At 42.7% G+C, this 26,108-nt stretch overlaps 1 protein-coding gene across 5 annotated transcripts in view; it reads right to left on the bottom strand.

The window, feature by feature from the left end:
* The window catches only part of LOC124713610 (glutamate-gated chloride channel), a 711,599-nt gene that overhangs the window by 119,279 nt on the left and 566,212 nt on the right, over positions 1-26,108 (bottom strand). For 2 of the 5 annotated variants that reach the window (XM_047242960.1, XM_047242963.1), the window contains exons 7-10: positions 18,292-18,362; positions 12,247-12,316; positions 1,539-1,692; positions 633-715 (exon numbers count right to left, since the gene is read on the bottom strand). In XM_047242960.1, the coding sequence (XP_047098916.1) occupies positions 633-715; positions 1,539-1,692; positions 12,247-12,316; positions 18,292-18,362 (378 nt within the window). Of the gene's footprint in view, positions 1-632; positions 716-1,538; positions 1,693-12,246; positions 12,317-12,786; positions 12,931-18,291; positions 18,363-26,108 lie in introns of those variants that run through there. The other 3 variants (XM_047242962.1, XM_047242961.1, XM_047242964.1) reach the window with 2 other exon arrangements.

Raw genomic sequence — 26,108 nt, 5'->3', positions numbered from 1 at the left:
TACGAAAAATGCGAGAGGCCTCCAGATTTTGCTGAGAAAGCCTATATCGTAACAGGGTGTGTGCTTTTCTTCAACAGGTTGATCCCAACTAGCATAGTATCAAATGTTACGTATTTTGCAACTCTTGATAAGTGTGAAAATCTTTGTTGTCTAAGCAATAACTTTATTGAATTTTATTTTAGTTCTGGTGGCTATTTTTCTATTTTACTTATTTAATTTATGTATTTGCCTACAATACCGCAGGCTCCAAATAACCATACCAACAAATGTTTAGATAATTTTACATGCAGTTTAGAGTGTATATGAAGTTTATTGTTAACAATAATATAGGACAGTGACGCAAGCATATTGTTTTAATTTCTTAGTCTGTTGGTCTTACTCTGCGTGTCTGCTGCCAATATCTTTAGTGACTAGAAAATATGACGTCATACAAACTGCAAAGGTTACGTAAATTAACGCTCACATGTGAACCAAAGAAGATAGGTAAACATTTCGCAAAATGTCAAGATTTTAGTTTTCCGACTATGACCAACAATTATAAAAGGAACGCTATAATCAGCCGATGACGCAGCGAAAGAGAATCGAGCCGAGATCTGCAGTTGTAAATGTGGATGTGATGATGCGGAACTCACAGCTGGCCATCCTCAGCGAGCAGACCTGCCTGTCGAGCGGGTACAGCTTCAGGTTCATCGGGCAGGAGAGCGTCAGAGAGATTCTGAAACACACACATGCGTTGCGTTGCCCATACTGAACAGCCTTGAAACATAGCGAAGAATATAACTAGTGTATTATCGACTTACATTTCGCTAAGCAAACTACACAAGTGAATGTAATAATATTTGACTATATTACGTATGAGTGTAATGACGAAATTAGCCTTCTAAATTGTCGGCTGTGATCACGTTGTTATCGACAGTACTCTGGTAACAAGATCGCACAGAAACTTCGTTGGTAATTTGCTCCATTACGGTCTCTGCTTGCAGCTGAGACAACGTAGCAGCTCCAGTGCAATCGTGAGAATAGTTGGAGACATTGCGTGCGTTTCTTCAGCGCTTAAGCTGATGCAATCTGTGAGCGTTCCTTCTATTTAATCCACCCTTTTTCCTGTGATACGGTGGCGACGTCATCCCCTTGATAAATTTTGACTGAAAAGTGAAAAAACATACTCAGGTACGATGTCTCGGTTACCTCGCGCTACCTGGTGACGTTACAGCACAATGTGTCTACAACAGGGAGCTGCTACGTCCATTTCGTGCGTAGCTAAAATAATTTAAAGTCTGTACGTGGAATTTTTAGTCTTTTGTGTTTAATCAGAATACTTTTGCTAATAATAGCAACAACGTGAATTTTTGTTGGTATTTTCCCTCACCCGTAAATACATAGTAATGTACTCATGGAAAGACGGTGGAAGCGTAACATGCAAGCACAAAGAGAACACTTGCTTCTGCTTAGCGTTGAATGGAATTCTGTAACAAGGCACAGACATTATAATCCAAAAAATTTTTTGTGTTAGTAAATTTTTCAGTCGCTCTTCTCACCTGATACTGTAGAGCACCGATCCGTAAGGAAAAATACGTATATAAACGTTGGGCATGATAATGTTATGAAAATGTCCTTCCTTTTCGTTAGAGAAAAATAAATCTGGCATCCATACTCTGTTGGCGTCTGTCAGTGTCAGGTACTTTATTTTTCCTGTAATAGAAGAACACACACAAGTGAATCAGCGGGGAAGTTTCTTTACCTGATTAAGATCAACTTGTAATAATGATGCAAAATTTTAATACAAAACTACATGTCATATCAGTTTAAGAAGCTTAGCTCACAATATTGGGGGGGGGGGGGGGGAGGAATATTTATTATTATCTTAACTGAGACGACTAGCGCTAGGTAGCTGTTTTTCAAATATTGAGGGTATGCGACATTACGTGTCTTCAAGCACTTTGGGCCTATTAGTATAGCGCAAGTTATGTAGGAGCAACAGGTTTAATTAGTTAGTTAATTAGTTACTTGTTCCACTGGTCAGTCTCATGGTAACCGTCATAATGTGGAACGTGTAAAGCGCTTAAGAAATGCACACATGAATCAAGGTTTTTCTTTTTTTTTGTAAGCTTAAATGTTTTTATTTACCTACTCCATTCCCTTAAATGGCAAAAAATACATACATTATACCTACAGATTAACCTATTCCTATTCAAGAATTCATCTATGGTATAGAAGGAGTTGTCAAGGAGATATAACTTCAGTTTATTTTTAAAACTATTACTGCTGTCTTGTCATCCGCTTATATCTACATTCATTCACATAAATGGTGGAAACTGGTTTGTAGAAGCGTTCATTACCGTCCTCAACACTTCGCAGTTATTCCTTACATTTGAAAAAGAAGAGGCGCTCGATCTCATTTTTCAGCGTGTTCTGTGAAAAGCCATAAAACGTCACACTGTTTGGATCAAATTAAAGGACTGGGCATACAAACATGCTACGACTAACATACTAAGATGAGAGACTGAGAAGTTTGAAAGCCTGGAGGGAAACCCAATCAACCTGATAAACAAAACTGAAACGATGGTGAACACCGCGTTGTGTCATTGATGCTGTTTCCATTTTCCTTCTCTGACTTACTTGTATGGTAAGCAAAGGAAACAGTCTAAATGATTGTAACAGTGTTTCATCAAATGCTGTTGTGGATACGACTCGAATTAAAGGAAGGTGGACGGAGGCACTGAATTTAAAAACAAGCCTATATGTGCTAATGAGCGGGCCGCAGAACTTTAATTTGCGTTGAAGGCGTCACATTACATTCAGAATTGTCAAGTTCCCTTCCTTCATAAGACAATGAGAGATGATTTGCGATTTAATTCTGAAGGATGATGCACAATCGTACGAGTCGGTAATATACGGCATTAGCCATCGTCTTCCAGTCTACGAAATTCGGGGGTGAAACTTTTTTCTATTCTTGCGATTCGAATCAACTACCTCGGAATCCAGTTATGAAGCGCTGTTACGCAGCCAGCAAATGAAGTTGCTTTCCAGACCTAGATTAGAACAGTTGCCTATTAGGCGTAGATCTCTTTTACTAGAGCCGTTCAGAACACTTACCGGGCCGATTCACACCTTAAAAGTGCAATCGCGTGGGTCCTGCGATTCCAAACTATTCCTGTCAACCCTTCAGCTTTGAAGATACTGAAATATTAACAGCACTTCATCTACATGGAAGTGAAGCGTCACATACTTTACTGATGCTGCCTCATTCAATATGGAGAGACTATTGGGAAATGCCATGGAATAAACCAAAAGTTTTGTTTTCTGATAGGTTGAAATACGTCAGCCGAGTATTGGTTGGACACGCTTCATAAGTAGAGATATATTAAGCCTATTTTTACTTTAGACGTGCAAACACGAGGTGCGATGTGGAGAAAGGAGTCACATTTGTATGTTGAAAGCGTGATTTTCCCCTCTCCTTTTCTATGTATTAACTAACTGGCAGTTACTGTGCTCGGTTAGCAACCTTTCATACTCTTAATCCTGCTCACTTGTAAAGTATGTAAAAATGGTTCAAATGGCTCTGAGCACTATGGAACTTAACATCTGAGGTCATCAGTCCCCCAGACTTAGAATTACTTGAACCTAACTAACCTAAGGACAGCGCACACATCTATGCCCGAGGCAGAATTCGAACCTGCGGCTGTAGCAGCAGCGCGGTTCCGGACTGAAGTGCCTAGAATCGCACGGGCACACAGCCGGCGCAAAGTATGTAAGCTCCGTATCATTGGGAATAGACATTGAGATCGTTGGTCAGAGACGTCAAACAGCTCCAATCGGAGGGTTTCTAGTTGATCACGTGTTTTGCGAAACAGTTCGTTGTCGTCGGGAACGCTTGCGGCGAAAGAGAAGAAAGCGGCATTCGCTTCGCGGGGATGGTCGAGGCTGAAAAGGTCGGGCGACTGACTGGCACTAGGAGTAACCGTTGCGTCATAGGCTGTTGGTACTTAGCGACTAGTTTGATGTCGCCTGTGATTTTCCAGCTTCTTCTTTGGTTGATTTGTTGTAATATTGCTTCCGTCTATTTTTATAAATTCACGTGTGTAATTTATTTAATTCCGTCGCGGCTTTCTTCGTGAGTTTGCACACATAGCACTAGACAAGCTTCTGTGCTTTCAAAAAGCACCTCCTAGTGTTAATTCTGTGCTAAATATATTTCAATATTGTTTTGGTATCATTTTCGATTTCCCCTATGTAACTTATTCAGTTTAAACAATGTTTCTTTGTGAACTTATACATGTGGTAATAGACAATATTTTGAATGTCTATTGGTCTTAAGCATCTCCCCACAAAGCTTACTCCTCATTCAGCATGATTCCGTAGTGCCTTAACATCATTCCAGATTTTTCGAGAGTGTAGTTCACTCAGTTTTAACGTCTCGTATTCATGGAAATTTGGTACCGAGTTTTTTTTCTGATGAAAACATTTCAAAAGTTTTTTGCTATGGATTTTGGTATATTCTACGTTTAATTAATTGAATGTACTTAGTGCTTCCTTTGTCCATCTCGGCACGCCATGGTGAGTGATTTCAGTGAGGCACCTGTGCTAATAGGGTCTATCTCTGGGTTCGCAGATGAGGGGAATGTAGGAGCTAGTAGCTCTTTTGTGAGTGGGTTACGCTTGATTCCTTTCAGCATGTTTTGCTACCCACGTAGCATAAATTCAGACGTTTCTCCACAAAAACGTCAGACAATTGATTACGCAACTGGACTTCGTTATCAGTTTCTTCCTTCCCCCAATTACTTGCTAGTTCATTGGGCTAATGAGATGTTTCTTGTTTCTAATGAGTTGTAAATTGATGCTTTTTGTTCCTGTTCGTCTATTCCCCTTCTTAATCGTCCTAGTGCTTGTATGCCGGGATTTCTGATTATGACAGACTCCTAGGTGGGAAACTTCCCAAGAATTTTTGTGTGGCTTACATACATGAACAACTATCTCATGTGCATTTCCCATATGACCCCTTGCAAGGTGAACTTAAAGTACAAACTTGATTACATACAACTATCGTAATGGTATTGTCCAGTTATACTGGAAAAATTATCTGCTGGTTGCGATTGTATATTAAGGTTTATCCCAAGGCTTTAACATATTTTACCCATATATGGTTCATGTTAATCCCATCTTAAATGGTGACTGATAATCTTCCATTGAATTTTCATTCTTTCGGCTGGAATATGTCTTTGGACCATTTACTTGTAGAGAGAAAACAGATTAAATAGCGTTTCAAATTCCTCGGTTTTTCTTCCCACTGAAAATCTCGCTCTCGTCCAAGAATGTATGTTTTGATGAGCTCAAGAGAAGAGGGGAAAAATATTCCCTTCAGGAAAATATTCGATCAGTAGTTCTGTATTGGTTTTGTCTAGATATGGATCCTTTATTCTCAGGGCGAACGGGTAGGGCGCCCCGTCGATGAAAAGATCATTAGAGGAAAGACACAGGCTTTTGGTTGAAGGACCGTAGTTAACGTTTGGAGATGTTCTACAGGCTACACATACCGCGTTATAGGCTAATACGTGCTATCTTTATGAATAATTTCAAGTTAATATCCTACGTGAAAAAGGGTATGTGATAGAAGTACACAAACCAGACAGAACAAGAGGATGAAAATCGGATACGTCCTTTTCCTATCTCCTTGGCTTAATCGATTTTGGCAAACGACAGAAAGCCTAAATCTTGATGGCCGGACCGATATTTGAATCACTGCCCTGCCTAATGCGAACTGAATGCCTCGAATGGCTTGACAGCTGCGCCCACTCACTCGGTTTTATTCTCTGAATGTTATACAATTCCTATCTAAGTTCTCGGCACAGCAAGTTTCTACACAAGACTTATGATTTAAATGTGACAGACAGTGAGGTAATTGTCAGCTTTCGTATAAATCGACGTCACCTTCATCCCGACTTATAACTACTGTCTCCTACAGGTACGCTAACATTTTACATATTTATACGTTTCTATTTATAGTGCTTGGACTCATTCAAGCATTTATTCTCGGAAGGATTTCCTTGGCCCTTGATTAGGCCCGTGCGGTACAGACAGCGCATGCTGAGCGGCAGATACTTAGCGCAGCCAGCCAGTTGTGTGTGAGCCCGCTGAGGCGCAGGCTTTGTGTGACTCGTGAATAACACGCGGCAACTGTCACTTGCAACTTACCACCACCCACCAGGCATCGCCCCATTAACTCACTGAAAAGTATACACCTCATTCTCCCTCGTATATTTCAGGAACTTCTGATTTTCGCACGAATTACAGGTAATTAGTGTTAGTAGCGTATTGGCCTTTACGACGAAACTTTCGACATATTGGCCGATTATCACCATTCGCACGGTAAAGCAACAACATTCATGTGACTTCCTGCTGCTTCTGCATGAATGACCGATATTTATTAGGCGTACTACACCGTACCATATCGCTGACTACTAACCAAGGTACGATCATATGGAGATTCTCGACAAATATGTGATTGGCTCGAGGACTGTTTGCTTAATAGACAGCCGTACGTTATACTGGACGGTGAATATTCCACACAAACGAAAGTGGTGCAGCCTTTGCCCCAGCGAAGCATGACAGGAGCTTCAATGTTCTACATAAACGGTTTATCACATAGGATCGGGAACACTACTACACTGTTAGCTGATGATGCTGTGTGCACAGTAAAGTATCGTTGTTGAACGATAGTAGAGAACTGCAAAAATACGTGGACAAGATATATAGTTGCTGTAGTGAATAGCAGCTTTCTTTAATTGTGGATAAATGTAAGGTAATACCTATAACAAAGAGAAAGACCCTGTTAGTATCTGATTTTAGGATTAATTGCGAACATGTTGAGCACGTGACTTTGTATAAGTATTCATGGCTAATAGTAAGAAGCGATATGAAGTGGATGATCGCTTAAAATCTGTATTATGGAGGGCGAGTGGAAGACATAGCTATGGTGGAAGGGTTTTGCGAAAATGCAATGCATCTGTTCAAAAAATTGCATTCAAGACACTTGACCGACAAATTGTAGAGTGTTGTTCCTGGATTTTGACTCCTCGTCAAGCGAGAGTCACAACAGGCACCGAAGGATTCAAGAGATACGTTGTTAGTTTCGTAATGTTCCTGTTTTGCTCATATATAAGCATAACAGAAATGCTCGTGAAACTTAAATGGGAATCTTTGGAAGAAAGACGATATACTAGTTCTCGCGAAACCCTGTTGGTAAACTTGGAGAACATGTATTCGAATAAGAATGTGCGACCATTATGATGTCACCAAAGTATATATCGCGTAGGTATGATGAAGATACCATAATGTAAGATTAGGGCACGTACAAAGACCCTTAAGAAAAAGAGGAAAATCATCTTCTGACTGATTTTGATGTGGCCCGCCATCATCTCAGAGTTCTACAGTTTTTACTCAGTACCTTGGAAGTTATTCCCTATTGTCTTAACGGATTTTCTATCATCTTGTCCCTTCTTCTTTTCAGTGTTTTCCGTGTATTCCTTTTCTCGCCGATTCTGCAGAAAACTCCCTCATTCTTTATGTTGTAAGTTCACCTAATTTTTAACATTCGTCTGTTTGACCACATCCCAAATACTTCATTTCTCTCCTGGTCGGGTTTTCCCACAGACTACGTTTCACTACCGTACAACGCTGTGCTCCAAACGTACATTGTGTGATCGCCACCTATCCTGCTTTAAAGACCAGGCAAGCCTTTCATGTCCATATTCGAGAGTGAAGCGTGGACGTCGAGTACCTTGTAGCCTACTCGTGGTTTCACCCTCCTTCAAGCAGTTTTCATAGATACTCACAACTGTAGCACGTGAGCAGGCGACGAGCTTCGCCGTTTCTGAGATTCTCGTTTGCAGACGCCAGTTCATAACTCTACCTCTGTGAAAGTCGCTAATGTCAGTCGATTTCGAGTTTGACGCCCGTGTCTTCGCTAAAATGAAACCACACCTATCGCTCTCTCTTTTCTCTAAAAGCAGTTACGTGCAGTGTTTACCTTTTTTGGCACGTACTGCTACTGTCGGATCAACTAAATATCTGTTTCGTCTCTGCTCTGTTTACATACTCTCCTTACCGCTTCACGTGTCCGCAACGCAACCAGACGGGATTCCATCTCGTGGTGGGTAGTGGTCATAATGTTTTGGCGCAGGTACAAACACACCAAAAAAAAGTTTTGCATCAACCGGGTTCCCAGAACTCTTGAAGACAGACGTTGACTGTGGATATTGTATCACAGACACAGTCCTTTTGACTGTTCGGAGATGTCACTAAGCCCGTCCAAAGATGTAAACAACCATGCATGAGCAGCGCCCATTAGACGGAGGGGTTACGGCAGCCGATCAATTCCAGTCATTCCACCAGGAAGGAGGTAAACGACTCGTGTTGTCTGGAGTTCAACCATTCCTAGACGGTCAGTACCAGGGTTCCATTGCGTCCGCGTTGTTACTTTGTGCCAGGAAGGGCTCTCAACAAGGGAAGTGTCCAGATGTCTCGGAGTGAACAAAAGCGATGCTGTTCGGACACGGAGGAGATACAGAGAGACAGGAACTGTCGATGACATGCCTCGCTCAGGCCTCCCAAGGACTATTGCTGCAATGGATGACAGCTACCTACGGATTATGGCTCGGAGGAACCCTTACACAACGCCACCATGTTGAATAATGCTTTTTGTGCAGCCACAGGACGTCGTATTACGACTAACTTCACTCCCGACGTCCATGGGGAGGTCCACCTTTGCAAACACGAGACCATGCAGCGCAGTACAGATGGGTCAAACAACATGCTGAATGGACCGCTCAGGATTGGCATCACGTTCTCTTCACAGATGAGTGTCGCATATGCCTTCAACCAGACAATCGTCGGAGACGTATTTGAGGCAGCCCGGTCAGACTGAACGCCTTATACACACTGTACAGCGAGTGCAGCAGGGTGGAGATTCCCTGCCGTTTTGGGGATGAATTATGTGGGGCCGACATACGCTGCTGGTGGTCATGGAAGGCGCCGTAACGGCTGTACGATACGTGTATGCCATCCTCCGACCGATAGTGCAACTATATCGGCAGTATATTGGCGAGGCATTCGTCGTCATGGACACGACAGTTCACACCCTCATCGTGCACATCTGTGAATGATTTCCTTCAGGATAACGACATCGCTTGACTATAGTAGCCAGAATGTTCTCCGAAAATGATGTTTATGTTGATCTCTGTTCCAATTTTCTGTTCAGGTTCAGGAACTCTCGGAACCGAGGTGATGCAAAACTTTTTTTGATGTGTGTATATGTCATGTAGGGTTTGTTATTCCTTAACAAGAGTAGCAAAACTCACATTTCGTCGAGCTTTCCTGTTGTGTGTTCGTCGGAATGGTCTTGTAATAATAATATTACTCTGCCCATCTCTGTCATCCTGAACGTTTGTGAACAAAAGACTAGCGATATATTATTTAGTCGTAATATGATTTTCCTGCTTTCTTTCTTATTCTGCGGATGGAAGAAAATTAAACTTGCTTAATTATTTCTTATTGTTTTCAACAAATTCCAGTCTCTTTAGCGATTATTCGACAGAGTAAACTGTAGTGTTAATTTGATTATTTGAGTAGCTAAAACCGCTTTATAACTAAGAGCAGCGTGGAACCTCGAAGTCTAACAATCATGCATCTCTGGAAAAATGTCGTTGGATGCAGGCACGATGGCTTGCTATTAAAGTCATGAAATTTTTCGACGTCGAGTAGATAGTGTGGCGTCGAGTGGATAGTGTGCAAATTACGAGTGGAGGATAGTGGGATTCGGGTACCTACGCCAAAGAAGAAGCAAAACGCTCCCAATGAGTATTCAGTTTATGGTATGGATATGTTATTTTGTTACATTTTCGGCAATATTGTGATGAATATAAGGATGTACTTACTTTTCAAAAATTTCAAATATTTTGCTTCAAAAAACCTGAATATGTGGTTAGCAAAGCACACGTCTCAACGGTACTAGATGTAGTCAGTTGACAGATTAAACGTGAAGTCGTGGGTAAGCGACGAAACAGAATTACGAAGAGGGCTTATTACATTCCTACAGAACATTGTTTGATATTGCACATCTATGACTAATGTTGATTCACATAAAATAAACAGAAAAATTATATTCATGTTCAATCTAATAATTCTTACTCTTCATTCGCTGAAACAATTTGAGACGCTACACAGATTTGAAGGCATTTCTAGTTGTTTTCCGATACACTGACCTTTCGTTTCATTATATACAGTTTGAATACGAATTTCACTGTCAAAATTTTGGAGGCTGCTCTGGGATATTTCCTGAAATTTCGTACAAGAGATCCGTAATCGCCGGCTGATCGTTACAGAGTAACTGTACTTCGTCTAATTCCTTACCCTCTTTTATCTTTCTATCTGTATTTCACTGAAAATTTGTATGCAACAGTTCAACAGTCACCAGTATGCAGTCTCTCATTTTTGGAAAGAAAATTTTCTATTCATTGTCGGTACTTACTGTTGACAACAATCGCGCCCATTTTCCTCTTCACCCTCAAGCGTGCTGTTCGGTTCTGTCTCAGGATTTCGTTTCCGGCAGGACTAGTTGTACTTGAACAGTGATATACAGTAGTACGAATAGATTTACTAACGAAGAATTTTCCGATAGGCACCTGTTATGTGAATGCACTGAATGCAATAGGAGAACGATACAACGACGCTATCCTGAACTGTTACCGCAGCGATTGTAACTACATGGCGGTACTTTTGCATCTGCCTGAGTCTTGTTGCACTCCTCTGTGTTTTGCGTTGTATATTTCGGTGATTCATTATCACAGAGTTTTTCACTGATCTATAATTATTTCCATGGAAACAAAGGAATGTGGGGTAAGAAAGTTAATGTATTATAATTACATTATTACACTATGACACGCCCCTTATACCAATATTCTTAGAAAATAGCCCTTAGAAACCTAAATTTTGTCAGTGTAACAAAACGATACAGACAAACTTCGAGCAGCTGTAAAGCGTGGGCCACCTTTATGGCAATAGACATGACTTCCATAAACTGGCGGACTGTAAGCGGGACTTTATGCAATGGGTCTGATCGTAGTCAGGACGTTAAAAATGTAAATGCTTTGTCGGATTTTTGGTTGAGGTATCCCGCGGGATGGATTCAGGCGAATGTTGGGAAGAATGTTCTTCCTCTCCGCCCATTGGCTCCATTCCTTCTGGATACGTCAAAGTTGTGTCGTATATGTATATTTACAGTGTAAGTGAATACAATGTGTGCGTGTATAGCCAAATTCAAAAAATGTTCAAATGTGTGTGAAATCTTAAGGGACTTAACTGCTAAGGTCATCAGTCCCTAAGTTTACACACTACTTACCTAAATTATCCTAAGGACAAACACACACACCCATGCCCGAGGGAGGACTCGAACCTCCGCCGGGACCAGCCGCACAGTCCATGACTGCAGCGCCATAGACCGCTCGGCTAATCCCGCGAGGCTGTATACCGAAGTGCTGTGTAATATTTTATGATGGTTATGAGAGAAGGGAGAGGTTGAATCCCGGTGGTGTGGTACAGCCTATCCTCTTAGATTGCGCCTTGGGACGCGCCGAAATTAATATCCCCATCTAACAGAGGGATCACTAACAACAGTGTCGCATGTCGCATGCCCTCACTTCGTGAGTCACTGTGGAGAGGTTTAGAATCTGAACCGGGGCACTGGCGTTTTTAGACTGGTGAATTAAGAAGGCCCCCACGTCTCCTTCCTCTTGCCGGCTAGATACCGGCAGTGAAAACTGCACCCATCACCAGGATTCGAACCAGCTTACCTTCGAGTCGAGCGACACCGCACAGGCGTGCGTTAGCAACCTCGGCTACGGAGGCGGGTTTTAAGGTCGTTAGACGGCGTTGATGGCGACCCTCCACTTCACAACACTGTAGAGACTGCTGTGCTCAGTGAGCTCAGAGTAGTAACTGACGTTTTCTGCCAAAGGCGTGATCTAGCGGAAAGCCTTTGCCGCTACAACCTCGACGCCTTGTAGCGTTAATGGACTTAGTTTCTTGATGTGGGTTCCTATGCTCTACTTTTTCTCTAGACACACTCTACGACACCTCGAAGTTTGTCGATATAATTTTGTTATGACCTGTATTTCTCTCTGACCCCGTTATGACTAGGATCTGTGTGTGACTAAGCTCGTGAAATTAATGTGCAGTGTGACAAGTACCAACCTTTGAAGTCATTGAACTTGAGCCGCTCATCCATCCACTGCTCTCTGAATGTCAGCTGGACGCTGTATTCCTGCAACACATGAACACGTGGCCAACTCTGCCTGTGCGACCATTTTCGTACTTCTAGCCTATCCTACTTTGACTCTACACTTAATCACTGACTGCTTGACTTGTAAGTAACTGCGAAAGTTTCTCTTTTTTCTTTTACGTTATTGCTTTTCCTTTAGATTTGGACAATTGACTTTTCTGAACGTAAGAAAACAGTCAAGTACATAAATATCTCAAGGCCACAACGACAAACAACATTTAACATTGATCTAGCATACACATAACAACAGGCCAACATACTCCAAATTATCTGACAATAGTAATGCACGAAATACTAAAGCAAGTGTTGCAAAGAGAGAGAGAGAGAGAGAGTCTGTTAGAAGGAGTAAACAAAGTACATACTTGACACCGATTCAGAACATGCAAGCATACAACAATATTACAAAATAAAAGAGAGAGAAGAGAAGAGTAAGTGTAGCGTGTTACTGGTACCTTGTTCGGAGTCGCACACGCGGCGCCTGATTGGCGGCCGGGTCGGTGAGCCTGGCTCCTGTTGAGAACACGTGTAACAAACACATGACGCTGGGCCGAGGGCGGCGTGCGGGGTCCGGGCGGCATGCAAGCGGGGCAGCGCAGCGGAACATCTACAGGCGTGGGGGAAGGGGGCGGGCAGCACGATTATAGAAATGAGGAAGATGCCCAAATGTACACAGATGCCACTCTTGTTACGTGCCCACAAAAACCACGGGACGGGGCGAGGAGGGGGAGGGGGAGCGGGACGGGCCGCGGTGGGGGAGGGGGAGCGGGAAGGAGAGGGAAAGGGAGTGGGGGGCGCCCAGCACCGCCGCCGTCGCCTGTCTGCTCCCGCAGGGGGTTCTCCTCTCACCTGCTACTTGCCGCCACAACTGTCCCCTGACGAGATACGAGAGCTGTTTCTGGTTCAACAACTCGTTCTCATATCAGCCTAATGATCGAGTTTTTCGTGCAGGTAAATATATCATCGCCAGTGACAAGCAGCTCGCTTTATGTGTTGAAAGACTGACGAGGAAAAAAACGGGTAAAAAGTGTGTTAAGGGGGGTGTTTAAACGAATTCAATTAAAATTATGGGATCGTATTTATATTATGACATGTTGTTGTTGTTGTGGTCTTCAGTCCTGAGACTGGTTTGATGCAGCTCTCCATGCTAATCTATCCTGTGCAAGCTCCTTCATCTCCCAGTACCTACTGCAACCTACATCCTTCTCAATCTGCTTAGTGTATTCATCTCTTGGTCTCCCTCTACGATTTTTACCCTCCACACTGCCCTCCAATGCTAAATTTGTGATCCCTTAACCATACAGTAAAGCTGCATGCCCTCGGGAAAAATTACGGCTGTAGTTTACCCTTGCTTTCAGCCGTTCGCTGTACCACAACAGCAAGGCCGTTTTGGTTAATGTTACAAGGCCAGATATATGACATATATGACATATACACGTAATACTGATGGCTCCGGTCGGAAACTGATCCACTGAAAGAAAGCGCAACGGCTACATTTATAGAATTAAACATTTGTTGTGTCCCATCACTAATTATGTAAATGTGCCATCGCACAATAGGTCAGGCAACTCGTTTTGTACATTTCAGCTAATGTAATAAAGAGAAAGATGTGGCACGAGTGTTAAGCGAGGAGTTTCAGACCCACTAGAGACGTAGAATGCAATTCACCATGTCGAAACTCTTGTCAGAGACTAGTCAAAGCTCTGGTAATTAATTCTTTTAAGTACAGCGTGTACACGGTTTCGTGATATTTGAAAGGCTGCATTTTCTTACATTTCTCCAAGCACACCAGGCTATTCGAGTAATAGCCGCGCGGGTTTAGCCGAGCGGTCTCAGGCGCTGTAGTCATTGACTGTACGGCTGGTCCCGACGGAGGTTCGAGTCCTCCCTCGGGCATGGGTGTGTGTGTTAGTCGTTAGGATAACTTTGGTTAAGTAGTGTGTCAGCTCAGGGACTGATGACCTTAGCAGTTAAGTCCCATAAGATTTCACACACATTTGAACATTATTCGAGTAATAACGAATGTGAAATAAGATTCTCTTAGAATCAAGCGAAAACTCAACCAAAACCAGAGATGGCTGTTACTTTATAATTTAATTCCGAAGCAATACGTTCCAGAAATCAAAAGTAATGCAAAATAAAGTCGATAATCTGTACATGTGCAGTGTATCTAAGGCACTATCGATCGAAGACAACGATGTGCTTCTTCAACAATAAGAAAGGTATATATGGTCATACGAATACTGCAGTTACGCGAACGGAAATCTCGTCATCTATCTGGAGAAAGATGAAGCTTAGTGTAACTTACACAGTAAAAAATGATGCAGACGGAGCTGCCAACATAATTTCTTAATAAAAGGAGAAAGTTAATGCGCCGCTGTTGAGAATTTTCATTTCTACGAGACACTCGCTTTTTATAGCAATTTTTAGTTTGTTCCTGTTTATATGCCATACTCATTTGTGTGAAAATTGACTGTAAATGTTGCCATTTAGACAGGACCACTTTTTTACACTAGTAACCTTAGTTATGGTTCGATTTCTAAGGAATGCGTCAGTGTATAGGGACGTACGCAACCGCCTTCCTACATCCGGTTGATTCTGTGTTTGTTCTTTAACATTCGTTTACACTTATATAATTCAGAAATGACTGTGACGAAAACAAGAGCGCGCGGCGAGGAAGATTCTGTGATGTGTCAGTTAAGTCAGACGCGAAATGCGAAAGCTGAGTGGTCCGTAGGACACGTTTGAGCTTGAGTGTGTATGTGTGTGCGCGTGCGTGCGTGTGTGTGTGTGTGTGTGTGTGTGTGTGTGTGTGTGTGTGTGTGTGTGTGTGTGTGTGTGATCTGACATTATTATTTGAAACTGAGTCTTGTTCGTCACAGTTTATTGCCCGTATAGAGTTGGCAAAATGCTTTCCAGCACACTGGTGTAGACTGCATTGATTTCTGTTACAGAAAATATAATGAGACTGTTGATGAACGTGGGATTGAAGTAACGGTATTTATAATGCAGTTCTACGTGTCCTACCATTAAATGAGATTTCCGGTGTTATGTTTTAAAGTGTTAGCGTTTGATGTTAATGTGGCTATTAGGTTTTCTCAACGAGAAAACGGACATCACGAAGCACGTAGGATGGTGTGACAATCGGGGGGAGCACCGGGAGACAGACAGGGTAGGTGGCGGCGCCTGGCGCCAACCCACGCCTCAGGGCGGCCTCGTAGCTGGCTGCACTCACTCGCAAGCCATCGGCCGCTACCTCGCACATCTTCCAACTGTAGCTCCTCTGTTCGTGCGTTCACTGACAAAGCTGCTGGTCCCTTCGTTGCCTGCTCTCGACTTATTCTTCTGTTAAAATCGTGAAACGACAGTGAGGCAAAGTGATTTATTTTTAGTGAAGCAACCCAGTTTAATTTCTTGGTATCCGGAAAGTTAAATGTGAAACTAACAACCGTCAAATACATTTCGACGAATAAGCAGCCACTGTATCACACCGCCACGACCTAATAGCGTTGTTATTAAAATTTCCAGCCAGTGTCTGTCAGTTTATGTATCAAAGGAAGAGATAGAAAATCGGTCAAGCAGAGTGCTATAAAATTTATACATTAGTTTCTTGGGAAATAATTATTATGATAGCTAATATTTCATTCCACTGACAATTATCACTTCAACGGAATTTCAAAATACGGGTAAAAGTGAAAACATGCAAACACCAAACATTTTCTCATTGCCAGTGTCATGTTAAGCAATTGTGTAAGGTAACTGAGAAGGTAGCAACTAGTTCGCAAGACTGTAGTTGTTGCTCAAGTGCTTGCTTCGCTCGATTCAGTTATTTTCGAGTTATGCATGTAGTGCGGTGAGATTCGTTTCGAATTCATACGTTGCAACAAAAACAGAAAGCAGAGCAACTGAGGGAGTTAACAGTAAGCTTTAGAAGTACACATAACACTGATTTATTGTGGAAGCTACGCATGTCTCGGATCTGTTTTAGCTGTGCTTTATTTAGAGGGAAGCAGCGAGTTTAAGGATGGCAGTTTTAGGGCGGGCTGGAGGGCCAACCCGACATGAGGGGGTGGGAGTCTTCGCCCCAGGACACAGTCGCTGGAACAGCATGCCACCAAGCAGGCAAGATTCCTTCAAACAAACAGTCATGGTGTTCCAGGAAATTTGTACTCCCTGGCGAAGAGGCGTATGGTTATTTAAAAGTTCTCTTTGTGTATCTTTGCAACTACTGAAATAATTACGATTAAAACACAGAAAAATAAAATATCCAATGTCCAAATCATTTAAACACACAAAATTAACACATACAAAAGTTACTTTTAAAAAAATAAAATAATTTCAGTCTAACCCGCTCTGTGTTAAAGACGTATATCCCTTTTTAATCAAGCGAAATGTTATTTTAAATATTGCAACTTTACAAGTTTCCTCTCATTATGCATTTTATTTATACAGCGTTACGTAATGAGATACCTGGTTGTCAAGCGTCAGTTTGAAGTTGCAGAGCTTAATACCTGCTTTGAATAACAATGGTGCATTTTAAAGTGCAGTTATATCTTCCCAAATATTTTGTTTCTTTTACAACATTACAAACTAACGCTACCATTCAGCCAGCATACTTACCTTCGTGAATCTGGAGATAACATCACAGCATCTTTAGGGCATAATTTTCACAGTATTGTATCGAAATATCTTAATTTTTATTTGTAATGTTTCTGAAATGAATGTTGTGAAAATAAAATGCCATAATGTGAGGAAAAGTAATTATATCGAGACCAGAGGAACTGTACTTTTGTGTTTAAATCTTATATTTAAAGTGTATAACCCAGATCACTTAACAAACTATATGTTTAACCAATTTAATACCGTATCATGATACTCAAAGTTTAAAATATTTACTCGTACAATTGTGAGAGAATTCTCAACCTCAATTTTTAAAAATTATTTATTTCACTTACAATAACATGTTAGACATCAAACTGTTAATTATTTATAACTGATCCCTTCCCCAATTTCTTAACTCATTCATTAGTGGATGTTAATGGATAGCAGTACAGTAAACACAGGATAGCAGAAGCGGCAAAGGATACTGCTCTTGCTTTTGTGCTACGATATTTGTTTTCGGTTTTCAAGGAAAATCGCAGACTTTTTTTAAATGGATTGGATTTGAAGCATTGAATCAAGACTTTAGAAAGCTTTAAAAATGCAAAATATGTTATTAGCCTGGAACCAACTTCGTCCAGAGAAGGAAAAATTTTTTGGATGGGAGTTTTAGATTATAATGTAAATGGAATGCTTTGAAATCATGAAAGATATTGCGATTTAATGTATTAAGTAGATTTAGAAGTGATGAATTTAGTGGGAAGTGGTAACGGCTTGCCTGAGGGTGCTCAGCGGAGTTATTTGCTCCATTTTTATGCATAAAAATGTAATCTACAACTCGGCTCATCACCCGAAAACATACCATCACTCATGGCATTAAAACCTGAGAGACCGCAGAGAAGAGATGTATTGGTCACAGGATTTGTATGAAGCAATTATTTTATCGTATTATTCGGGTGTCATGAAACATAACGATTTTGTTGTCAAGTGAAATATCCATGGATGATAACAGCTTCAGTGCACTGTTAGCATTGTACGACATCACAGCAAAATGTGAGTTCTGTCGCACTTCAACTACGAATTGGAATGCTAATTTTTAAGGTGCGAAATGCAGTTTGTGCACAAGAATGAACTTTTAGAAGCTCAGTAGTTGGTTGGTTCCAAATCAGCGAAGGCTAAAGGCTGGGCAAAAGCGTGCGCTGTCTGCAGCGGTCTCAGATCGTAGAACCGTCCAACAAAACGTAGCACTAGCGAGTGAGCAGCAGTATGGGTGGTTTCTGTGGGACTTAAACTCTGGCGTCCCAATGTAGACGCCAGTATACGTACATCAACACACAAGTTTACGTGGCCAGCACACTCACCATTTTATAATCGTCTATTTTGCTGATAGAGCGAAGGAAGATGTTCACTTTCACTATGGTGGGGTTGTCCGCTAACGAGGGAGGAAAAAAAGAAAGAACAAAATTATTCAATGCAGAGCAATGTTTTTGATTCTTAATTGATTTTTCTGTCTTTACTTTTTTTTGTTTGGAAAATTTTACCAGCCACTACAACCAAAAAAACGTCTACCTCGAAATGCGGCGATACTCGTGTGTTTCTCTTCCTTCGGGCACAGCGCACTACGTACGAAACGCAATGGCCAACTCAACTGGAAAAGTACACACTCAACAACGGCAGATAACGTAACTTACGAATTAAAAAATATATATTTACGACGAAATGAAAGAGGAGCTAAGTAAGGCAAGCTATTAAGAATAAGAAAAGAAAAGTAAGAAAGAAAGGTGAGGTGTGTTTGCTAGTGAGGTGTAGCTGGTTGTCGACTAGGGTGAGGGCACGATGCGGGCTCTAGCGCATGCTTCTCCGCCCCGTCCCGTGCCAAGGATGTCAACGAACGAGCGCAGTCCGGCCGCCTCTCGCCTCGCGCCTCGCGCCAGTCGTGTCTCAACGCTCCGGCCTCCAGCGAGTCCGCAAACCGTGCGGAGCGCGGAGAACGTTCGCTGCACAACTTCTCTCGCGTTATCTCTGTACTGGAATTCCAAACTGATGCACCACGCCTGAGATCGTTCTTCCTTCTTAGTTTACACTGAAAATGATCCAAACTTTACTCGGCAAACTAACTACGGAGTGAATAACTTTCTGCCACAGAATTTTTGTACTTGTCACTGAATATATCACGTTTGCGGACCGTTTCGACCCTCCGTAGTCAAGGACTGATAGTGTAACACTTTTCTGTTGCGGAAAACAATGATGCAATAGTAATTTCGTGCTCTAACAAATGACTTGTTATTTGTTGATTGTGGCCGACAACAATTAACTCCTGATCAACAACTTTGGTGATATATTGTACTGAAATATAGCCAGGTACCAAGTTCGACTGGCAAACTGTGAAATGTTGTTCCATCATCTTTCGGGCGTGCACTCGGGACAGCGACAATTCTTCTTGCGATATTTCGGTTAGAAACCTCCCAGCCATCTTCAAGGCGAGTCGGAGACTGTGTTCATAGCTTTTTTTTTTGTGATATGTTACAATACAGCATCACTGGTCTATTGCGGTCTAACAGTGTTGGTGAGGCAGTAAATTTATCCACACCTTGGAGGTGTGGCGGTGGGACTTGTAGTCCCGTACCACCCTCTGACGGTGACAGTACTACATGAGTCAGTCAGAAAAATTTTGCCTAACGTGAGCGGGTATGATTGGAAAGTATTGGACGTAGAATGGGGGCTAGTCCCGCCAAAGGATGCGTCCGTGGTGGGCGTGCTAGATCTATCGTTAGCCATGGTCGGAATCCGATTCCTCTAGGGTGGTTAGGGGAACCGGATGTCGATGCCAGCGGCGTGGAAGTGTGGTCCCAACGTGGCGTAACCCATGGACAGTGTCCCGCAAGGCATCCACTTTCTCATAGAGCCGCCGCGCGTTGTTGCGTATGGTCGTCTTTAGGGGGACGATATCCGCTTCCTCGTGGAGAGTGACAATTCTTGTGAGTGGCGGGGCGTGGAGGCTCCACCTGAGCACCTTGTTCTGCAGGCGCTGCAATGTCCACATCCTGGTGCCACTAATCGTGGCCCATGCAGCAGATCCATACGTGAGGGCAGGCAGGATAACTGTTCGGTAAATGCGGAGCTTGGTATGCAGGTTAAGTTCCCTACTGCGGAAGAGCGGGTACAAAGCCCTGGTTAGCTTTTGCCCCTTGTTGGTGACATACTCCGCATGGGAATTCATTGTGAGTGTGGCAAACGTTACATAGGGCAAACCACGCGCACTGTACAGGAACGATGCGTCGAACACCAGAGGTACACACGTCTTCTTCAGTCCAACAAATCAGCAGTTGCCGAACATTGCATTTCTACTGGCCATGCCATGGATTATAAAGATGTTAAGATTTTAACTACTGGTTCATCTTTCTGGGACTCAGTTGTTAAGGAAGCTGTAGAAATACAACTAGCCGACAACCTGCTAAACCGTGACGAAGGATTTCATCTTGACAATGCTTGGAAACCGCTTATTTCACACCTTCGTTCGGAAAGAATTTCTGCATCTTCACTTCCGACAGATGTTACCACTTTTAAAGATTAATTATTTATTTACAAGCACGGTGGATTCGCAGCAGCACTATTTTGTTTGCTCTCTGCGCTTATATGTTTATCTTTACTATATACATCTTATCTATGACTAGCGCAGTAGTGGCGACTTTGATATCTTTGACGCATGTGACTCTCCGTATAAATAGGCACGCGAAAACGCTATGAACTCAGTCTCCGACTCGCCTTGAAGATGGCTGGGAGGTTTCTAGCCGATATATCGCAAGAAGAATTGTCGCTGTCCCGAGTGCACGCCCGAAAGATGATGGAACATTATGTCCGCCGGGAAAACTTCAAGAATCACTGTGAAAAGTTATTCGAGGATGTTGACTATTCGTCTGTAAGGAACCCTTGGTTTCCGATGAAACATTACTATGTAACTACAAATATGTTTACTTTATGTCAAAGATTCTATCTACGTTACAATGGAATATTGTCTCTTATTACAGATTGTTGTTCTTTTCACGGTAAATGATAACAGCCAAACAGTTGCAGGATAAAGATTTATTGAAATCCATGACCACGGTTTCGGTATATCTAAATATACCTTCATCAGAAGCACAAATACACATGAACAGGAAGACACCTTCATTAGCAAAAAACTTAGCAACATAACAGAGATAGAAGTTTTTTTATCCTTTATTGTTATTTTGACACCTTATACAAAGGTAGGCCGGCAGCGGGCAATACTACGCCGCTCTTCGGCCAGAGATAATACATTTATTACAAGTGGAGACATCGAGAAACGAAACAACACGGTGAATGGACAACAGTAGACACACAAAGTTAAAAATACATGAAGTCGTTCACAAGTGCAGCGTCCAAAGAAAAACGTTCAGCACTCGGGCACTAACAGAGACGACAGAAATGGCACACGTGAACGAAGGAGCACAAATGACGAAATACTGAATCACTAACACGATGGCACACACAAAACACTGGCGACGATCTCTGGCGCGCGAATGTTCACTTAACGTGTGCGAGTCCGGGGACCTGCCAAAAGGGGAAAAGGTGGGGGAGGAGGGAGAGGGGAGCGTGTAGATGCCAGTGGCAGAGGAGATGGGAGGGGCAGGAAAGAATGTGGGGGGTAGGAGAAGCCTGGGGGGAGGAGGGGAGGAGGAAGGGAGGAGGGAGAGAAGGGAGAGAGGGTGCCCTAAGGAAAAAACACAGGCTGTGAAAGGGGAGGATCAAAGTTGGTAGGAGGGGTAGATGGAGGGGATGAGAGCATCATCAGGGAGGGGGAGTTAGTGGAAGCCACCTTGGGCGAGGGTATGGAGAGTGGAGAGATGGAGAGCAGGTGGGACGTGGGAATACAGGCGCGGCAGCATACAGGGATAGGAAAGGATGGGAGAGACAAGCGGGTGAGGGGGATCAAGTTTACGGGAGGTGTAGAGGTTCCATATCCGTTAGAGGAAAAGGAGGAAGTGCGGGAAAGGAATAAGGTCATACAGGATCCGCGTAGGGGAGGGAAGACGGATGCGATAGGCGAGGCGAAGCGCATAGTGTTCTAGGATTTGAAGGGATTTGTGAAAGGTTGGAGGGGTGGAGATCTATGCAGAATGGGCGTAGCAGAGGATAGGGCGCATGAGGGATTTATAGGTGTGGATGATGGTGGAGGGGTCCAGACCCCATGTGCGGCCAGAAAGGAGCTTGAGGAGACGAAGTCGGGAGCGTGCCTTGGCTTGGATTGTCCGGAGATGGGTGGGTCCAGGAGAGGCGACGGTCAAGGGTGACGCCAAGGTACTTGAGGGTGGGGGTGAGGGTGATAGGACGGCCATAAATGGTGATATAGAAGTCGAGGAGACGGAAGGAAGGGGTGGTTTTGCCTACAATGATCGCCTGGGTCTTGGAAGGATTGACACTGAGCAACCACTGGTTGCACCAAGTGGTGATCCGGTCAGGATGGGGTTGGAGAAGGTGTTGGGAGCGTTGCAGGCTGGGGGCGTGGGCAAGGAAGGCGGTGTCATCGGCGTACTGGAGTAGGTGGACAGGGGGGTGGAGGCGGTGGCATGTCCGCCGTATACAGAAGAAGAAGAAGAAGAAGAAGAAACACTTACAGCTTTAAGTAACAATGAAAATTACCAAAGTATTACAAGCACAAAAACTTTTAGTCACTTACTAAAATCACATCCTCCACTGGAGATGCATAAAACAATCGTGCCAAAAGCGTGGTTTAAATGATTCTGTTATGTTTTTTATTCATGACAACAAATGGTTTCGATTTACTACAACATTTTGTTCGTTTTTGCTAGTATGTACCCTAGTCTTTAATTGGCGCGAAAGTCTCGCGCATAGCACTAGTGCCCTCTCTCGTTGGATATGTTCCTTAGCGCAAGCTTCACCTGCCTGACACTAGGACACAGGCAAATTGGTGTTCATATTTTCTATTGTACGTAGGTGTTTTAATTGGTTCTGATATGTTTTATAATTAACATAGAGGGTTTGAATTAGCACAACCTTTAAAATTTTGACGCGCATGGGTATGTATCCCGGGTTTTAATGTGCGAGTGTGTCTCGCGCATACCACAAGTGCCCTCTCTCGGTGAAACTGTCTGTCCTAGTCCTTCCACACCCTCTTCACGCTAGTTCACAGGTTAAGTACTGATAGTATGCCGTGTTCGCATCTACCATCTCTTCATAATTATGCTGTACGGATAGAGGTAGTATTTTAACTACTGACGACGCCTTTGGCACAATTTTTTTATGCATCTCCACTGGAGGATGTGATTTTAGTAAGTGTCTAAAAGTTTTTGTGCTGGTAATATTTTGGTAATTTTCATTGTTACTTAAAGCTATAAATGTTTTTTTCCCCTTCTATCTCAGTTATGTTGCTAAGTTTTTTGCTAACAAAGGTGTCTTCCTGTTCAGGTGTATTTTTGCTTCTGATGAAGGTATATGTAGATGTACCGAAACAGTGGTCAAGGATTTCAATAAATCTTTATCCTGCAACTGTTTGGCTGTTATCATTTACCGTGAAGATTTTCAATAGTTGCTGCTTCAGCCGTGTTTAAAATTTTGTTATTCTTCTTTTCCTAGCGTACGCTCTACGATGTTACAGAAACCATCTTTTATCCTGGATTTTGCGTTGTTTGATTTCTATGGCCGTAGTCATTCATATTTCCATATTATAACGTAACCTTATGTGAGAACAGAAATTTTCTGCAGAGTGTTCACGTGTTTCACGTTCGTTTTGTTTATTACAAGTCCAATAGAACGATGGAGAACTACACTGAGATGAAAGAAGTCATGGGATACCTCCTAATATCGTGTCGAACCTCCTTTTTCCCGGCGTAGTGCAGCAGCTCAACGTGGAATGGACTCAACAAATCGTTGGAAGTCTCCTGCAGAAATATTGAGCCATGCTGCCTCTATAGCGGTCCATAATTGCGAAATATTGGCAGGGCAGGATTTTGTGCACGAACTGATCTCTCTGTTACGTTCCATAACTTCTATGCATTCATGTTGGGCTATCTGGGTGGAAAACTATTCGTCCAAATTGTCCAGAATGTTCTTAAAACCAGTCCCGCACAATTGTGGTCTGGTAACATGCCGCATTGTCGATCATAAATCCATCGTTGTTTGAGGACATGACGTCGATAAATGGCTAGAAACGGTCTCAAAGTAGCCTAACATCAGGAGGAGCCAGTCCATTTCATGTAAACACAGCCCACGCTATTATGGAGCCACCATCAGCTTACGCAATGCCTTATTGACAACTTGGGTCCATGGCTTCGTGGGGTCTGCGCCAGACTCGAACCCTACCATCAGTACTTACCAATTGAAATCGGGACTCATCTGACCAGGCCACTATTTTCCAGTCGTCTACGGTCCAACCGATGTGGTCACGTGCCCAGGAGAGGCTCTGCAGGCGATGCCACAAAGGCACCCGCTTCGATCATCTGCTGCCATACTGCATTAACGCCAAATTTCGCCACACTTTCCTAACGGATACGTTCATCGTGCGTTCCACATTGATTTCTGCGGATGTTTCACGCAGTGTTGCTTGTCTATTAGCAGCGCAACTCTACACAAACACCACTGCTCTCGGTCGTTAAGTGAAGGCCGTCGGTCATTGCGTTGTCCGTGGTGAGAGGTAATACCTGATTTGTATATTACATTTTCGCTATTGGTCTCTTCCCCATTTTATGTCACTATTCAACTGGAACTATTATACTCGCTGTTGGTTATATTGCGTTTGTCAATTTGGGTTTTTCTTTTATTTTAAGTACGCCTGGCTGTATGATGCACGGTGTTTGCTCTTTAATGTTTCGTCTTTTCTATAAGAGTGTATGTATGTTTGTCATACGTTGCTGTACAGTACTTTCTGTATTTCTGCGCCAATGTCGCTGTCATCACTGCCGTCGGCAGTTTGGTGTTTGTCTAATTGCGCTTTTATTTTACTTTAAAGGTGTGTTTATATATTAACTTTGTAATTTTGTGCTCTTCTGTTTTTTGCGGTTATGTTTCTTTAGCACTTTATAACCTTTGTTGGATGCATGGTCCTTGTAACCCAAAGCCAAAATAAAGAAATAAAAAAAGGTAAAGAGACTATGGATTGCGGACTATTGAATTCTCTAATGATTTCCGAATTCCAACTACCATACCGCGTTCTAAGTCTGTTAATTCCCGTCGTGCGGTCATAATAACGTCGGGAAAATTTCCACATCAATCACGTGACTACAAATGACAGCTCCTCCAATGCACTGCCCTTTTATACCTTGCGTTCAAGATACGACCCTCATCTGTATACGTGCATATCGCTATCCCATGACTCTTGTCAGCTCAGGGTAGTGTGACCATACTTAAACATGTGTCGTAAACAACCTAAAAAAACCAAGGTTGTCCGTACAACGCTTCAACTTTTCGTTAATACTGTGTTATGGACTCGGACCGTGCCTGATTTGCTTCGTTATCTCGGCAACATCGTTTATTTATGTTTACATTGTGGAGTATCGATTAATTTATTGCTGTGGTTCTCAGTGTTAAGTACTGGTCTACGGTTCGGCGAGAAATAATGTCTCAATACGGAGTTTATATGTTTTGTAATAGTTCTAATTGATTTGAGTTATGTATAGATCGTAACTGACCAGCTTGTAGTAGATATCGTCACAGACACAATCGTTAGAGTTTTCTGGTGCACCCTGTGCGATTACAGCAGTCACAATTTTCGACCGTTTCTTGAAATAAACAATACCTACAGAGCGAACCAGTGCAGTTTTTATCTTAAATTGATCCTGTTATATACAGGCTGGTCCATTGATAGTGACCGGGCCAAATATCTCACGAAATAAGCATCAAACGAAAAAACTACAAAGAACGAAACTCGTCTAGCTTGAAGGGGGAAACCAGATGGTGCTATGGTTGGCCCGCTAGATGGTGCTGCCATAGGTCAAACGGATATCAACTGCGGTTTTTTAATTAGGAGCCCCCATTTTTTTATTACATATTCGTGTAGTAAGTAAAGAAATATGGATGTTTTAGTTGGACTACTTTTTTCGCTTTGTGATAGGTAGTGCTGTAATAGTCACAAGCGTATAAGTACGTGGTATCACGTAACATTCCGCAGTGCGGACGGTATTTGCTTCGTGATACATTACCC

Source organism: Schistocerca piceifrons, chromosome 1, assembly GCF_021461385.2.
Source record: "Schistocerca piceifrons isolate TAMUIC-IGC-003096 chromosome 1, iqSchPice1.1, whole genome shotgun sequence".
Classification (NCBI taxonomy): domain Eukaryota; kingdom Metazoa; phylum Arthropoda; class Insecta; order Orthoptera; family Acrididae; genus Schistocerca; species Schistocerca piceifrons.
The sequence above is the reverse complement of the archived record's forward strand: the minus strand, read 5'-3'. Positions and strand labels throughout refer to the sequence as shown.